Source organism: Embiotoca jacksoni, unplaced genomic scaffold (assembly GCF_022577435.1).
Source record: "Embiotoca jacksoni isolate LCO1_2020_lvr unplaced genomic scaffold, fEmbJac1.0.p SCAF_41, whole genome shotgun sequence".
Classification (NCBI taxonomy): domain Eukaryota; kingdom Metazoa; phylum Chordata; class Actinopteri; family Embiotocidae; genus Embiotoca; species Embiotoca jacksoni.
The window spans coordinates 2,294,880-2,313,426 of NW_027185394.1; the positions used below are offsets into that span (position 1 = coordinate 2,294,880).

The following is an 18,547-nucleotide window of genomic DNA, read 5'->3' on the forward strand; positions in this document are numbered from 1 at the left end:
TCCGGCTCCATAGACTCCCATTCAACTTCTCTCATCAAATCCAAAGTGAATCAAATGTGTCCATCAGTTATCTCGGTGTTGTTAGCTAAAGTCACTCCTTCTTATTAGTTTTCTGGAAACCTTCCAGTCATCAGTTCATGACTCTGAGCCTCCATCGTCCACCTCACCATCGCTGGGCATTTTAATTCTCACCGTCTTCTCCGTCCTTCACTTTTCAGTCCTCCATCTTTGGCCTGTCTGACACACACACACACACACACACACACACACACACACACACACACACACACACACACACACACCATTTATCAAGATGCCAGGCACATCTGACTGCAGTGTTTTCTGTCTCTCAGGCTGCAGGACGACCGGCCGCTCGCCGACCCTCCGAGGAGACGGATGCACGAAGCCAGCGAGTTAGAGGACGCGTTGTGACATCATCACCACATTTTTTTTTCACATTCTCACATTTTCTCACATCATTTGTAGTCTTCGAGTCCACCTCAGAGATCCTCCCGGTGAAGTGGGAAAAGGATCCGATCGTTGGATACGACCGGCGAGAACAACAATCGCTTCAGTTCAGCTCTTTTTTGTTTGTTTTTGTCATCACAACACATCAGGACGATGTTTTCTTCTCAACCTTCGTTTGAGACCAGAAAATAACGACAATATTAATGCAGATACTCGAGAGATAACAAAAAAACCCGACAATTTTGTTTCAGCAGTTTTGATTTATGACATAAACACACAAAAAAAAAATAAACTACAGAAAGATTTTGATCCTTTGATTGTTTTCCAGTTTGGTGGAACACATTTTCTATAACACTGCAAACACATCTCCCTCTTTGCATCCTGCATTCAGCTGATATGAATCTGTGACGAGCTGAACAAAGCAGAGCAGATTTGATCGGCGCTCCGGGAGGTGGACGTCAACGGAAGCAGTTTTTCTGTCTGCTTGTAAAACACTCGAGTTTAAAATGAGCTTTTGCACGAACCTCCCTCGAAGTCAGATCTTCTTCTGGCTTCACCTTTTTCTCGTCTTTTTTTAATATTCAGCCCTTGAATGTCACCGCTCGCCGGGACGGAGGACGGTGTCCCCACCAAATGTCACAGTTGGTAAAACAAGTTAAATTATGCCGAATCATCACTCAGGCTGTCTGCAGTTTAGGGCTCGAGAAGGTGACTGCTAATAGGAAGCTGGAGATGGTGTGTGTGTGTGTGTGTGTTTGTGTGTGTGTGTGTGTGTGTGTGTGTGTGTGTGTGTGTGTGTGTGTGTTTGTGTGTGTGTGTTTGTGTGTGTGTGTGTGTGTGTGTGTGTGTGTGTGTGTGTGTGTGTGTGTGTGTGTGTGTGTGTGTGTGTGTGCGCGCCGCCATCATGGCTGAAGGACACAACAACACCAGTGCAGTCTGAAACTCATTGTTTACAACTTTTAGAGCATCTGACAGAAACGAAGCAGCCGGTCGGTCTTCTAAAGAAACAACGGAGGAAAAGTTGAACGTGTTTCTGAATTCCCTGAAATGCACAAACAAAAAAAAGCCTTTAAATGACAAAAACAGGAAAAGATCTTATGACTGTCTAATAATTCTGTGTTTGTGTGATTTCCAAGAAGAATTCCCTTTTGTAAAATTCAACACAGCTGCAGTTCTGCACGCTGACGGTATTTTTTCTTCCCTCCCAACAGTTGTTCATGTCGACCGAAGTTGGTTTAGACCCCGCCCCCTTTTTGGTCCCGTTGTGACATCACACCCTGAGGTCCTTTTACTTGAAGGAGCGGCGCTGTGAATATTTATCGCAATTTCAAAGACTACAATAACCTTAAAAGACCCCCAAAAGAAGCGCTTCCTCTGCGGTGAAGCCGGCGGGGCGGTGTCGGGTCGCTCGGCGACGTCCGACCACGTGACGCCAGCCGAAGGTGTCGAATCTACAATTCCCTCTTCAATCAGCGGGATCGTAGGTGGCGGCCGCAGACATGAGCCTCACAGCCAGGGTCGAGCTGACACAACCCCCCCCCCACCCCCCAAACCCCTCCTGGGTCAGCTTTAATGTCATTAACAGGTGGAGGGCAAAAATAGACGGGGGGTGTGTGTGTGTGTGTGTGTGTGTGTGTGCGCGTGTGTGTGTGTGCGTGTGTGTGTGTGCGTGTGTGTGTGTGTGTGTGTGTGTGTGTGTGTGTGTGCGTGCGCACGCAGGGTGACACATTTTCACACGAGTACATTTTGAAGCTGAGAAACTCATCCAGCACAACTGACCATGTTAGCGTAAACAAACAGATTCACTTTCAGGGGGCTACAGTGTGACTGCATAGCTCACACACACACACACACACACACACACACACACACACACACACACACACACACACACACGCACACACACACACGTGCACACACGTGATCCTGCAAGGTAACACTGAGAGCTGCACATGCACATAAATGCACATTCGCGTGTGTGAAGCAGCAACTCTATATGTACACACACACACACACACACACACACACACACACACACACACACACAGGAGCATTTAGCTGATGGTTGTTTTTCACCTCCAAACACCTCCACCCCCCTTTCTTTTCTCCACCCCCCCCCCCCACCCTCCAGCTCCCTCCCCCCCCCCACCACCTCGCCCTCCATCACTCCGAGGAGAAACTGCCACACACACACACACACACACACACAGACACACACACACACACACACACACACACACAAAAAGCAGGTCAGCAACTCGTTAGTGTCGTCGTGGTGTTAAAGAGTGAAAAAAATAAAACAACTAACGCGTCTAATTTGAGCATGATATTTTTTTTTCTGGCTGCCGATCTATTCGGGGGGTCAGGAGTGGGTGAGGAGGGGGCGGGGGGGGGGGGGGGTTGGTTGGGTTAGGGGTGGTGGGGGGAGGTCGGAGGAGGGGTGGGAGGGGGGTTGGTTGGCTGGGTTAAGGGTGGTGGTGGTGGTGGGGGGTGGGGTGGGGTAAAGCTGAGCTGGCTTCCTCCTCTCCAGCGTCGTGTGTGCAGAGTGTTTATGGACGTCACCGTTTGCCGTTTGCCGATCGCACGCCGGCTTATTTCTGAGAGTCGGTACCCGGGAGGACTTTGTTCTGGTCGGGGGGGTGAACCTGTTAGAGAGGCCGCCGCCGCCCGCAGCCGCCGTGTAATGAGTTTCTTCCTGCTGATCTTCCACGGTGACCAATCGGAGGCCTTATAAGGAGGGCCGCGGTCGCTTTTGATGAGTAAGGAAAGCAATATTTACTTCATTTATTTGTTCTAACAGCTGATTGAGCCACTGAACTGTAATCACACGGTGTGAATGTGAAACGTGAAATCTGCTCTTGTAGATTTTTTTTTAACTTTTTTTTATGTCAACTGGAGCCTTTTTGGACAAATAACATGCAATCTGCTTTTAAAAAAAAAATAAAAATTATTTTGCTTTTTATCTTTTACAGTGCAGAAGTTATTATCGGCGCGTCGGCAACAAGATAAATGATATAACTTTCTTACAATACGTACTGCAGTTCTTCATCTTCCAACGAAGTTTGACTTTAGTTCTTTTTGTAGAAGAGTTGCAGGTTTCCCTTGAGATTTAAGTCTCATGAATCTTCTCGGTCGGTAACGTCAGCTGCTACCGTCTCATAGCTGAACTTCCGTTCTTGGCCGAAGTCCTGGAATCGTTCGGTCGGTTTACAACTCCTCGTCTTTATTGACGTGTTAATTACGATCGCTCAATGACAGCTGCCGGTTCAGCGGTCGATGACGTCGACCTCCCGGACGTCGACGAGCTTTCAAATCCAACCGCAGGAAGCTCAGCCTTCAGAAACGCGTCGTTCTCGCTCCGCTGCTGTTTAATTCACACATAAATGACATCGTTTCGTCTGATCGAGACTTCGGTGCCAGTTCTCTCCGCCGATGATACCATCCGACGCGTCTCCGGCTCGGACACCGACTCGTCTTCACGCGTTTCGTTTTTAAATCGTGTCTTTAATCGCTGACTGGTTTCAAACGCAGAAAAGAGGAAGTAGAAGTTTTCCCTTCGTCCGCCGGTGAACTCTTTTTATCCAGCTTTTATTAAAATGTATGAATTTAGCTCGACAGCAACATTATTTTCAACATCTGCTTCACACAGCAAAAAACCACAAAGAAAAGGTTTGATTTCCTCGGAGCAGAGACGTAAACAGTTTGTTTTAAATCTCTTGTTTGTGTTGTTTGTTTTCACGTCTTCAGCTTTTTTTTTCGTCTCAATGAAAAAGTGTGAATTAAAAGTTGGACGGAGGACGAGAGCCGCGACGTTTGTGTTGACGTGGGAGGTTTGTCGTTGAGGCGCCCGGATGATAGAACAACGTTTGTCTGAGTGTGCATCTTAAAAAGCATTTTCCATTTCCTGAAACGTTGCGTGTTGTTTGTCAACGTTTTAAATAAAACTCGCTTGTCGTCTCGTTAGCGCGACGCGAAGGCGAAGCGTTCTCCCCGGGGGGAAGTGTTTCATTTTTGCTAACAAGAGGGGAGACGGGGCGGCAGACACGTCCGTTGTCACCGGTCCGAGTGGGAACAGCTGTCCCCCCCCCCTCCCCCCTCCCCCCCCCCCATGCAGACACAAAGGGGTTTTAAAAACCCCAGAAATTGCCCCGGCCCGCGGAGCCGCGCGACGTCTCCGCCGCGTTAGCTTCTTTCTCGGAATAGATAAACGGTCGAAAAGACACGACGAGGAACCACAAAGCGTCTCGGAATAGACGGCAGGTTAGGATTTCACTATGCCGACCGTTTCCTGTATGCGCCCGCTGTCACATAACATCTCAAAATAGATAATTGATTGTGATACCGCCATGCTAAGTGCTTTTATATGGCCTATCCTCGCTTGTCCTGACGGCAGAAATAAAGAAGCAGAAGAGGACACGAGGAGTTATTTGTGTTGTTCTCATCACTTTTATGGGTTTGTTTGTTTTTCTTCTGTTAAATTGACTCAATTTTCTTTCTTCGGGCTGAATTCCAACAGAAGAAGCTTTTCATCAGAAGGTTTTGTGGATTCATCAGAGGTGTTTGAACTAAAGTCTGAAGCTTTATTTGCACCTCAGATAACGTTCATCACATGACTTGAAGGTTCTTTAGAAATAGTTCCTTCAGAAGAACGTGACGAACCTTCACAGATTGAATTCAGCGCCTGGCCGACATCCCGACAGAATAAAGACTCGTTGCTCGTTTATCTTCTCAGGTCCAGACTTAAGTTCACGTTGTTGGAGTTTGTTTCTTCATCACAACTAACGATCGACGGGATCTTGGTACTTTAAAAAAAAATGTTTACTTGATCTCAAATATCTCGCAGGATGGAAATATTCCAAATTTGGCACAAACATTCACTCGGACTCGAGGGGGAACTGATTCGATGTTGGTTGGTGAAAAGGTCAGAGGTCACCGGCCTCACCATCCCTCCGGTTCTCCTGAACCCGACACCTCAGAAATGTCTTTGCTGTTTTCTGCGACGGAGACTTTGTTGAGGTTGTGTGAAGACGAGCGTCTTTCACGATGAAGTCAGTCTCACTAATTTCACTTCCTCTTCCTTCCTTTCCTCTGTCCTCTCCAGGCGGTGTTCCTTCACTCACTCCTGACCTCTACCTCGACATCCTCTTATACTATATCATATAGTATATATATATAATATATATATATATATAAAAAAAATTTTTTTAATGTATTTCAACATGATTCATTTATCCATTTTGCATCTTTCGTCCAAGATGCTGTTATTTCTCAAGAGAAGGATGATTCCCGCCTCATCCTGCTGAAGTTTTCACACATTGTGTGTTTAGTTTCCGTTACCAAGGAGATTTTCTGGGGTTTATAAATCTCTTCTTCTACTTCCTGACTTGGTAATTAGTTCTTATCGTTCTACCTCCGTTCTCCTCTGCTCCTTTCTGTCAGATACACCTGTACAGCAGTATTTCCCTTAGACTCATGACTTAGAAAACACAAATCATTTCATCCACTTTTAGATTTTTCTGCTGCAAAAAAAAATTTGACTTAAAAGGAAAAACACCCAAAAAAACAGATTCAGCCATCGAACGGAACCTTTACTGGTTTTCTGTTTTGTACAAAATGTTTTCCACCTTTTTCGTGGCCGACGAGGAGGGCCGCCCGGTGGGCGCCGCGCCATCGGGGATGTCTGGAGGCGTCGCAGCCGGAGGGCCGGCTCAGGGCCCGGCGGCTCTGTCCGGCCTGATGAGCGGACGCAGCACGTTCGGTGGAGGCAAGCGCCGCCGGACGACGTCGACGGGACACGCCATGAGCGAGGCCCAGGAGGGAAAGGTGACCGCTTCTCATATCGTGTGGATGTAGGTTCTCCTTCAGGCTCTGGACGCCGAAGGGAAAGCGATCGACCACGCGCCGGGACGCCGGGACGCCGGAGGCTAACGTGAGTCGGTGGGGAGGACGTCGGGACGGAAACGTGAACCTGAATTTTCTTTCTCGTGTTTCGTCGCCAGATCAAACTGGCGTTCTTCGTGGCCATCGTGGGCGTCGTCCTGACCGTCCTCGGCGTCGGCACGGAGTTCTGGGTGGAGCTGGCAGCCCCGAAGCATTTCTACAACAATCAGGTGAAACATCAACACCGGCAAAACAAAGACAGACTCCGGTGCCGTTTCCACCGGCGGACAGACAGAGTGAGGGTGTCTCAGATCTTATTAATCTGTCCGGGTACCGTACGAAAAGCAACTGAACAGTAATTTCACAGTTGAAATGCTCGTTTGGTCCAAAGAGCTAAAAAACAAAAACAAGCCTCGTACCGGACGGTGAAAGAAAATCTGCTGCTGCTCCTGAAAGATTTGTATTTGTTTGCAGACCTGCCTGACGGCTCACTACGGCCTGTGGAAAGGCTGCACCAAGACCCTGTGGGTGGCCGACATCGACCCGGAGAGGGAGAGCTGCGGACCCGCTGAACTGCCCGGAGGTGACTCGAGGAAATAACCGAGCGGGTTGGCTGGACGTGTGTCTTGACTTTTTATGGTGTGTGTGTGTGTTTGAGGTGGCGGATGATTGACGGACGGACGGACAGACGGACCGGACGTTTGACAGACTGTTGAAGCTGCTTGTAGAGCGCTCGGTTTGAAGTGAGGTACAAACGAGTGGTCCACCTGACTTTCCCGTCTAGACAAACGCTGCTCGGCTCTGTGTTTTGGTGACGGCTGAACTGAACAGTGGAGCTGACTAACCGGATGAGTCATCGCACTGAAATGATCCACATTTTGTTTTTGGGTCAAGTGAAGGACAACAATACCTGCGTTTTCTGGTCTGGGTGTCTGAACTACTGAATTTTAGTTTGTGTTTCGGAGTTTTGAATGTATTTATTGCGTCGATCCAATCCAGCTGCTGTTTAGTCTTTTTCATCGGTTTTAATGAGGTTCAAACTGGAGGCGCAAAAGGAGCTAAAGGAAACGAGACACTCTGACGTCTTGACTTTGGACTTTTCTTTTGTTGAGTGAGATAACATTGTTAAAGGTGTTTGCAGTGTCGCTGTTGTTCTCGATGACTCACCTGTCGATGAACTTCCCTCGTTTTGAAGAATGATTCACATAAAAAAAGCACAGACAGACCGAGACGTCCAACAAAGACGTCTTTATGCGTGTTTGTCGTCGGTTTCAGACAAATTATCTGTTATCTTGTTCCGATGCAGAAGTGTCTTCAGCTGCAATACCAGCGAGTGCCACTAGAGGTCGGCTCCAAAAAGCCTCCGGCTCCATAGACTCCCATTCAACTTCTCTCATCAAATCCAAAGTGAATAAAATGTGTCCATCAGTTATCTCGGTGTTGTTAGCTAAAGTCACTCCTTCTTATTAGTTTTCTGGAGGTCCATCTGAAAATAATCCCTCATTCATTAGAAAAGAAGATTCAAGAAGACCTGTTTTTGGGGGCGTGTCTGTTTGATTGACAGGCCTGTGGTGCAGTCAGGTTACAGCTATCGGTGGGCGGGACGTAGTATCGGCAGGTTTCCGATCAGATCGGTCAGATCCACCGCTGGCTCCTCCCCCAGCTCGTCCAAATATGGTCACTTCCTGCGACCAAACCGCTCCGAACTAGCAAAGATGGCGACGGACAGAATCTGAACTGGAGGATTCATAACGGACGTTTAACAAACCAACGAGTCACGTCGCTGCTGGTTGATGATCGTGACCGGCTTCTTCTAAGCTGATTAAAATATGTATTGCTTGGCATCGTCTACTAATTTGTAATCAGTGGACGTCCAGTGTTTTACCACGGACGGTATTACAGCCTTCGGTCATGTCAGTGTGCAGAGAGTAAATGATGAAATCCTCCATGTTATCCTGTTTACATGTTGTTGGTGCAGCGGTTTCTCTCTGGACCAGAACCATTCGGGGATTAAAGGTGCTCACATGTTCCGCGGTCAGCGAGAGGGAAAAGTCCAATTATCGTCCGGCCGGCTCGGCTGCAGCCGAGCTTTTTTATTTGTCGATGGGATTTGAATTTCTGCCCTTTTGGGATTTGAGAGCTGCTGTGTGGAGGAAAAAAACCAACCCAGAACCCTCTGAAGATGTGGCTTTGATCAGACCAATTAAGAGTGGGAGGGGGAACAGATCGAGGCGTCGCCGTCTAGTCGACTGGTTAAAAGACCTCGAATGATTAAACCGTAGAGTACAAATGGAGCTCTTTCCTCTCGTCTGTCTCTCTTTGTTCCTCCTGCAGAATCAAACTGTACCTACTTCAAGTTTTTCACCACGGGGGAAAACGCTGTGATGTTCCAGAAGACGACGAAGAAGAGTGAGTCACGCTTTGCTCTTCTGGCCTCCACCTTTTTATCACCCCCCCCCCCCCCCCCACCTTCCTCCCTCCTCCTCATCTTCTTCTTCCTCACCCATCTCTCTGCCTCTCCATTGTCTGGCCCAGTGAGTGTTTGAAATGTATTCCGCCCACGCCGCTGCGTTCGAGTGTCTCCGTCCTCGCCTCTCGTTTTTCACCGGCAGCCTCGCCGACGCTTCGAGATCTCGCGAAGGAGAGACGGTCGGACGTCCGGTCTCATCGTCTCGGCCGCCGGCACGTCGCCGTCGCACTCGAGTGCGGCGATTTAATTAAGACGCGGTCGTGAGGGTGTAAAAACGAACGTACGCGTCAGATCCCACTTTAGATGGATTTTTGGTATTTTTGGAATAAAACTGAGGTTTTGTTTGTGTAACGGCTCGTTTGAACACAACCGATGTTTCAGCTGCGTTTCAAGCTAAAATTTTATTTTCCAAAATTCGATCGTAACAATTCGATTATGAATCAACATGTTTGTTTATTTTTGTTTTGTTGTTCCACACTGACATTTTGTCATATTTTGTTTACCGTTGCGTCTAATCTCACAGAAACACAGTTTTACCTGCAAAGCTAACGTCTTCTTCTTCTCCTGACGTTATTTAACAGCAGCCGCCAGACAGCTTTTAGACGCATTACCGCCACCTTCTGACGGGAGTGACGTACTGCAGCCAGGCGGCGGTAAAAAAAAAAAAAAAAAAATCAGGGAGAAAGTTCGTAGCATTTTTTAACAAATATTTTAACAACTATTCAAAAAGCATCGCCCATCCCTTCTTTGCAGCATATTATGTGTGCATGTTGTATAAGAGGAAAAATGTGGGTGAATGTTTTAGGTCCATGCCACCTATCGCTCTCGTGTGTCAATTTGCAGCATCATCACCATCATCATCATCATCATCATCTGAGCTGTGACGCTGCTCGTACCGATCATGAAACGCTTTCAGTATCATTTTGATCATCACCTCCCTCCAACCTGCCTGCTCTGTCTTTTTACATACAGTATGAAAGCATGTTTAATCAACACTTTTTGATTCGTAGCGCTGTCCCCCCCCCCCCCTGCCCTCCCCCCCGTGCAGATCTAAACGTAGCCTCCGCCATGTTGGCCATGCTCAGCCTCTTCCTCATGGTGATGGGAGCCATCTGCATCACCATGGCTCTCAGTAAAGAGATCCTGTTCTTCCTGAAGCCGGCGTCCGTCTGCTTCACCCTGTCAGGTCAGTGGAGGCGGCAGGCAACCGGCGACCTGCCGTCCAAAAACTCACAAATGGAAAGCCCGGTTCCCTCTTTGATAACGGGATCCCCCCCTCTCCCTCCCCCCCACGCAGGCGTCCTGGTGCTGCTGTCCCTGGTGGTGTTCCACCAGTCCGTCCTCGCCCTGCTGGCCAGCGACCACACGGTGCCGCTGCACCACGAGCTCTCCTGGTCGGTGTCGTGCGTCGGCTGCGCGGCCGCCGTCCTCATCGTGGGCGGGATCCTCTTCCTGCTGCTGGCGCTGCCCTACAACCCCTGGAGGAAGTGTCTCCCTCACAAGGACAGCAGCAGCAGCAGCAGCTAAGGCCCCCCCCCCCCCGAGGTGGTGATGCTGCACTTTATCTGGCCAACCCCACCCACCCATGCGTGTGTGTGTGTGTGGTTGAGGGTGCTGAGAGGCGAGGAGGGTTTCCCAGAGACGTCTCAGCAGAGAGGTCCGCTTGTTTCATTGACCCGGAGGCCTTTTCACTGCTTTAATCACTTTATTTACCAAATCCAAAACACAAACCTGTGTCTGCAGTATAATATTGATCTTTAGCGAGAAATATCGTCGGCATTTTTAGCCCAGTGTGCTCGCTCCAGATCCCGGAGACTGTTTAATAATTAATTTTATTCTGAGGAAAACAGCTACATGCGATAAAAGTTCAGACACCATATTAAATTTTAAAAAAAATTCACTTTTATTTTGAAGGACATCTTAATGCTCCGATGTGTGTGGGAAACACTCCTGTATTGTCTTACTCATAATCCTGCAGGGTTTGGAGGCAATTTCCATTTAGTTTGTTTAAATAAATTCAATATTATTGATTTGAAAATTATTCAATGTCGTCACTGACTTTTTAATACCTATTTCAGCCCTCGTGTATTAAACTCTTAAAGTGCTGTAAACACTGTTTTAACTGGTGGAGCAGCTAAAAGTTTCACAAAGTGATCGAGAGTCGAGATTTTGAATGAATCCGAGCCAAAGTTTCCAATTCTTCGAACGTTTGTTTTTTCTCGTGAACGACGACATCAGTACAGCGGGTTTATGCTCACTTCACGTTGTTTTACTGCGTCTGAACTTCCATAATTTCCCCCTTTAAGTTTGAAACGGCCCTCTTTCTGCTCTCAGGTAGCAAACACCATCATAAACAAACCGAAACAGAGTTGTAATTTTGACCTCCGATCTTTCTGAAACCAGTTTATTCTCAGTGATGTGCGAAAACAGAAATAGTTTGTTCGTCCTCTTTTCGCTGCCTTTTCAAAGTCTGTATTCGATGTTTTGTTGCTCTTCGGCGTTTGTTGAAATCGACGCCAACGAGCCGGATGTAACTCCGTCTCCTGGAAATCACATTGAACTAAAACGTACCAAAAGCCTGGGTTGAATTTTCTCATAACTACGATGTGGGAACGATGTTTGAACTTCACATTCAGTCATATTTTGCATCAGAATATTTCATTTTTAAATGCTATATTTTCTTGCAGTGACGACAAAGTTATATGTTTAAAGTTGTGATTTTGGAAGCACTAAATCGCAATTTCTTTGTACATTAGGGGGCGGTAGTGAGTCACCGTTAGCATTAACAACCCACCAGAAACGTCGCATCAAACTTCGTTCCTTTGTTTCTCCAGCGGACAAAACGTAGCGTGCTTCGTACACCCACCATCCACCCCGACCACCTCCCTACGACTCCGCTGTGCTTCACAACCAAGACATTCATTCTTTCAAAAATAATTTAGCCTCTAAAACAAAAATCAAGGCAGCATTTTACAGTTCATTTTAATTTAATAGGAATATAATTTGGTTATGTGCAGTGTGAGTGTAATTTCAAGGAGTCAGGGTTGTAATGGCACAAATGCAAATGTTAAGATCGTAACGTTTTGTTTTTCATCACATGCATTGTTCAGTCGGTCGTGCATTCATTGTAAAAGAGTGTATGTTTGATATTTTAAATGATATTATGTGCTAAACAACTGGCGGACATTGTAAAGATTTCTATCAGAGTTGAAGCTGCTTCAGTTTCGAATCAGTTTTTAACTTCAGTGTGTTTCTTCTCTGGAAAAAAAAAAAAAAAAAAAGTGCTTCTGTGTGGCTGAACGGAAGCTCGAACCATCGGCAACTTTTTTTTTTTCTTTTTTTGAACTGAATCAATTGAGTATGAATGAGCTCATTTTATTATTAAACAGGACATGAATATTTAATGTCATCCGTCTCAGGTTCCCGTCTCTTCTCCCGTTCTGCACATCCGACACGTTCTCGGCTTACGGTCGCCGCCTCCAAAATCGCTGCTTTTATGAAAGCGTTCCAGTTTGCACCTCGTGAGAACAAAAATGAACGTTAACCAGCTTCGTGGTGCATTTGTTGTTCACTGGGATCCCGTAAAACAAGCTGTTCGGCACTCAGAATATGTAAAAAACAATCAAAACTATTGTTACGTGTTTCTCACAATGAACTATTTTAAAAAGTTGAGTTCTGACATGAAACCTAAACACGATTCATTACATGCACAGCGATACTTTTATATATTCTGGACTTGTTTTTGATGACATTTACACCTGCAACCTTTTCTGAAGTGACACTTCAATACCTAACCTTATTTAGGCACGTTACGAAATAAGCGTACGTTGTTCCCACAGACTGGATATAAAAGAGTTTGTAGCTTCAGGTCTGTAAAATGGTTCTGATCCAGAAGTGTCTTCAGCTGCAATACCAGCGAGCGCCACTAGAGGTCGGCTCCAAAAAGCCTCCGGCTCCATAGACTCCCATTCAACTTCTCTCATCAAATCCAAAGTGAATAAAATGTGTCCATCAGTTATCTCGGTGTTGTTAGCTAAAGTCACTCCTTCTTATTAGTTTTCTGGAGGTCCATCTGAAAATAATCCCTCATTCATTAGAAAAGAAGATTCAAGAAGACCTGGTTTTGGGGGCGTGTCTGTTTGATTGACAGGCCTGTGGTGCAGTCAGGTTACAGCTATCGGTGGGCGGGACGTAGTATCATCATGGTTTCCAATCAGATCGAGTCAGATCCACCGCTGGCTCCTCCCCCAGCTCGTCCAAATATGGTCACTTCCTGCTCCAAACTGCTCCGAAGTAGCAAAGATGGCGACGGACAGAATCTGAACTGGAGGCTTCGTAACGTTCACAATTTCTATTGGATAACGTAGCTCTTCCACCCGCTACCATTGTTGGAACAAAATTTCAAAACAAATGCTTCGACGTCATCGCATTTAGCCACTCCCACTTGTCCCTGATTGGCCCACCCTTCAGAGTGGCTGCATGTTCACCCAGGAAACAGGACCCTTTAAAATAACTTTAAATATCAGTAATCTTACTTCTGAGTGCACTCGGTGTTTACAGCCGTTGGATTCTTTGTATTAAGGCAGAATAAACCTGAACAGTGTGGAGAGGAAAAAAAATGTCACACTTAAATGTCCCGTAACCTCAAGAACTCCATAACACAGTTCATATACTGCTCTGAAACATCTCCGCCACTTCCTGAGTCTTCATTAGAAACTCCAACTTTCTTCATCTTCAAACTTGTTTCAGAACATTTGTTTTTTTCGACCTTTTCAGACGGTAAACTGTGAAGAGCAGCAAGAAATCAGAGACGTACAACAAAGGTCCCGCCGGCTAAATTTGAACTGCGGATGTTTCAGTCGCATGTTACATGCTGATAGATGATCAGGAAACATATTTAGAACGGCAGTATGGCGCCTTTTTTAAAATTTTTTATTTTATTTTCTCCGTAATTGCTCTTCAGTTATTTTACATGTTGGTGATTCTGGACGAGTGGATGTTGGATTATTGCTCCATCTCGTGATCTTCAGCTAACTTCAACCGAGGATAAAATGGGCCAAACGCTCTGATTTGTTCCGGACTCTCCGAACCCGCCGCCGTGCGCCGGCTCGGTTCTTTCATCGTCCGCCGGTCGCAGCTCATCTCCGTCGCCGCGGCGCTCGACCTCCTTCCAGCCTCGCTCCTTCTCTCTGAACCGGCACCCACGCCGCCTGGCTACGACCTCCCCGGGCTAAATATAGACCGTGGCCGATGGGACTGACGTAGCAGGAGAAACACAAACCTGGAGACGTGCTGCACGTTACACACACACACACACACACACACACACACACACACACACGGCGTTGACAGCGCCTGCAGAGTGGCAGCCTGCTTTAAACCCGAACCCTCTGATGTCACACATTCCTGACGTCACCTGATCCACAGAATCACGTTATCGTCCTCGGGAGGAGTCGTAAAGTGAAGCCGGCGCTCTTCCTCCTCCTCCTCCTCCTCCTCTTCCTCCTCCTCTTCCTCCTGTGTGAGGTAAGTTTTTAACACCCACAGCACCTGTCACTCACGTTGATTTGATTGATGTCCGGCCCGGTAATCAGACACCGACGGATCCAAAAGTAAACAGTCTGTACGTGCGCCACCAGATCAGCTGTTCTGCCTCCATTAAAAGCCATGAAAATCCCCTCAAACGCTTTCCATGTGAATATAATTTAAACGCCCACGAGATCCACTTCACGAAGACCTTCTTTGAGGTCGCGTTCACGCGAAACATTTTATCATCTGAAGCCCAGAACTGAGAGAAGACTTGAGTTTGTTCCCAGCAGTTTTTTGTTGTTGTTGCACTATTCGACTCTGGAAGACACGAGATGAAACTCCCAATTCAGCCTCTCAAATGATGTGTGCAGATCATGACGCGACAAATACAGTGTGAACCTCTTCTGTGAAGTTTAGATGTGTTTGAGTTTTGCTCCCGACTGCCCGGGTTTCTCCCGTCCTGGGAACTCCGTCTCCGGGAGCGAGGACAGGATCTGTGGACAAGAGGAAGTGAGAGTAATCCTGAGTGACAGAAGCTCCCCGCCGGCATACGGACGTCTTTCAGAGCCCCGAGTCGTTATCAGTGAATGCAGCCGTGCGACCCTCCGCCAGCAGAGAGCCCCGGAGGAGGGGGAGGAGGAGGAGGAGGGGGAGGAGGAGGAAGAAGAAGAGGAGGAGGGGGAGGAGGAGGAAGAAGAAGAGGAGGAGGGGGGAGGAGGAGGGGGAGGAGGAGGAGGAAGAGGAGGGGGAGGAGGAGGAGGGGGAGGAAGAGGAAGAGGAAGAGGAAGAGGAGAGACGGACGGGCGGTGAGCTTCAGACCGAACCAAGAGTTGAAATTAAAGATGCAGAGTGTCTTCACAGCTGGCGGACTACTGCTGACTCAGGGAAGATGACGCAGGAAGGCGGCCATGACGCTGACCTCACAGTGGTGATGAGATGGAGTAACTCATAACTCTGACACCCAAACTCCCCCCTCTAAACCCCACCCCTGAACCCCACCCCTGAACCCCACCCCTGAACTCCCCCTCTGAACCCCACAACCCTCAAAAGGTGATTTTCGTGTGTTCGAAGCAGGTTTTATGCGATAGGAAGGTTTTAAACTCAGTATTGAAGGTAGAGAACGAGTCAGCCGGTTGCGTTGGTTGTTTAAGACCTTTCCTGTAGCTGAACGGAAACGTGACGTTGTACACGATGTTCACAAATGTTTCCGTTTGCTGGTGCAGCTGTGAGTGCAGCCTTCACAGATTCAGCTTCTTCACTGCATCTGTCAGGTGTTCGGTAGTGAAACAGAAGGATTGCAGACGAGCTGCTGTGTTCAGCCGACCTTCTCTTTTCTGCAAATTGACTGAGTTCAGCGAGCCACGGGGAAAAGAAACGAAAAGAAAACACCGGGTTTCTTCTGTGTTGAGGTACAAAGATGCGGTGAGACTGCAGAAGAGATGCGATCCACTCACACTGTTCCTGTTCCTGCTGCACAGAGACATGAAGATGTCACGTCAGGATGACTCAGAGGCCAACTAATTAAAACTTTGACACCGAATCTCGCTCCTCGCCGCTCCCACCGAACACGTCTCGGTCTGCAGTCTGCTCCGCCAGCAGATCTATTGTCAGCGGAATTAAAAACCGTCACATGTCCTCCGGGCAGACGGTCCGTCCCCGCGCTGCTCTCCAGGGAGGACGTCGTCTCGGCGTTATTAAGGGACCGCACCGTCTTAATTACGGCCTGTCACGGGCCGGGCTGGTTTCCTTTTATAGGAGCGGTGTGTGAAGTTATTCTCTTCTATCGAACCACCGAACATCCATCTATCTATCAGACACACGAGGCCAAAGGAGAGCTTGAGTCTGCAGATCCAGAGCATGAACGAGGTAAACATGGACGCTTTCTCTGGATAGTTAGTGTAGTCTTACAGTCAGACACATCTTCACTACACTGGAGGACGGTCCGTCTGCACTGCAGACCGGATATAAAAGCGTTCGTAGCTTCAGGTCTGTAAAATGGTTCTGATCCAGAAGTGTCTTCAGCTGCAATACCAGCGAGTGCCACTAGAGGTCGTCTCCAAAAAGCCTCCGGCTCCATAGACTCCCATTCAACTTCTCTCATCAAATCCAAAGTGAATAAAATGTGTCCATCAGTTATCTCGGTGTTGTTAGCTAAAGTCACTCCTTCTTATTAGTTTTCTGGAGGTCCATCTGAAAATAATCCCTCATTCATTAGAAAAGAAGATTCAAGAAGACCTGTTTTTGTCGTGCGGTAACCCAGACGCCACATCGCCGTTCTTCGATGGTGTCAAAAACTCAGAAGCCCTGTTTATCGTTCCCGGCGTTCATATTTGTAGTCAACGCTTACAATTTTTTCAATGACGATGAAATCCTGTCAAAATCAGCCTGAAAGTCTGATTCCGGCTTTAAGGCCTAAACTGAGTCAAACAGGAACCATGTGGCAGATTAGAAAACAGGTTTTGTTATAAATCAACTCAAGTCACTGCAGTAAATTATTCATTCAATGATAAGAATACACATGACGCGACCAATTTTTCATCGAGAATTTTATTGAATATATCTGTATATTTATATGTGTATATATATATCTGTATATATACCTTATATTTTTTGTCTTTTCCCATGAGGATCAGTATATTGTATTGCTTCCCCTTTGCTGAGTGGAAATATAACCAGTTTTCCATTTGAAGAGTTTCAGGTTTGTGTCAGCAGCCCGAGTGTTTGGAGAAGAACCTGGCGACTCACGCTGGCTTTCAAATGGCTTTCACGTGAGGACGGAAACTAAAACAAACAAGAACGTCTGCTTTTCGATCGCGTTCTCACAAACACTTTGCTAAAAGCTGAAAATGTAAATTTAGGGCCGCGAGCCGGCGTTCGTTTCGTGATTCCGATGGATTTCATTCAACGCAGATCAGATTCAGCTCGCCAACGCTCAGGCTGCCGACCCGGGCGTCAACGGCAGGCGCCAAGCCTCGTTAGCCCGAAGTTAACGGTTTGTAAGAGCTCTGAAACAATAGAACATTAAGAATATCTATACAGACCACCACCAAAATAAATATATTAATATAAATCCTATATCGCCTACAGTTACACACTAGTCAGAACATTAAAAAACACTGATTATTAGGCTACGTTGGTAATGTTCAGAAGAAGTAAAATGCATTTCCTACGAGGAAATGAAGACACGATGACGGTGGGAGAGAAACAAAGTGGGGGGATAAAAAAGATTTGAAAAAAAAGTTGAACTATAGACTAGTAAAAGGTAAAGATATCGAGAACATCAAAGAAAAACTAGGAAACAGCAAAAATATTTGTAAAAAAAAACCCGAAGAAAATTGAATAAAAAAAACACAATCAGAAATAACATTTACAGTAAAAATAATGTCCACATCAAAGTTTAAAGTGACATTTGAGGAAAAGAAAGGACCAGCAGGTTGTCCATTTTGTGTGTTCAAAATGGCTACAACAACCCAGACGGCGGAAAAACATTAAAAAAATACTTTTTCTAGCAGGTGTTGATGTGCCCTTGAGCAAGGCATGAAACCCCCAATTGTTCGTGGGGAGCCGCTGATAAACCAGCCGGGGTGAAGCAGGGGTCGCGCATGCTCAGTCAACTCTCGCTGCACAAAAAATCAATGCCAGAAAAATAACGACAATTATATTTAAAAAAAAGAAAAAAAAAAGAAAGAAAATAATTTACACGTTATCACCCTCCCACTTTTGTGCACATGCTTTCCACGTGACACCACAGACTTTAGTGTACACAAGCAAGAGAAAGAGAAAGACGAAATTAAAAAGTCATTAAAAAAATTACAAAAAAGGAAAAACAAAAGAGTTCAAAATGTATAAATACCCTGCAAGAACCATAACGATCATAGAAACACCAGCAACATGATAATTAACACTCAAGGAGTTACAATCTCGTGTAACCTAGAGATGAGAAGACAACCCAAAGATTTACCATTTACAGACATTATGTGCTTTCGTTGAAGAGAACGGGTCGATAATATACTTAATAATACATTTATTCTTCTAGTTTTGTGAAATAGGATATAGTTAAGAGCTAACGGGAGACGGGAGGGAAGAGGAAGTCCTCCGACTCGTCGTCACCCCCCGGTGTCGGGTTGGATTCCTGTTCAGAAGTTCAGAGTTTTCGTTATATCAAGTCCAGCGATCAGATTTAAGGTCCAAAATGTTAAG

At 46.5% G+C, this 18,547-nt stretch overlaps 1 protein-coding gene across 4 annotated transcripts; it reads left to right on the plus strand.

Annotated features, from left to right (window-relative positions):
* The first annotated feature begins 2,981 nt into the window (after positions 1-2,981).
* On the plus strand, positions 2,982-12,227 carry LOC138209947 (voltage-dependent calcium channel gamma-6 subunit-like). Of its 4 annotated transcripts, XM_069168773.1 has the most exons (8): positions 2,982-3,227; positions 5,570-5,855; positions 6,112-6,291; positions 6,468-6,578; positions 6,823-6,931; positions 8,683-8,757; positions 9,867-10,004; positions 10,116-12,227. In XM_069168773.1, exons 3-8 carry the CDS (start codon positions 6,145-6,147, stop codon positions 10,343-10,345), a joined length of 810 nt encoding a protein of 269 aa, XP_069024874.1. In that variant the 5' UTR covers positions 2,982-3,227; positions 5,570-5,855; positions 6,112-6,144; the 3' UTR covers positions 10,346-12,227. The 4 variants fall into 4 exon arrangements, with proteins under 4 accessions (XP_069024874.1, XP_069024871.1, XP_069024875.1 ...); XM_069168770.1 differs by having other exon boundaries at positions 5,570-6,291; XM_069168774.1 differs by lacking the exon at positions 5,570-5,855.
* Positions 12,228-18,547: the final 6,320 nt, after the last annotated feature.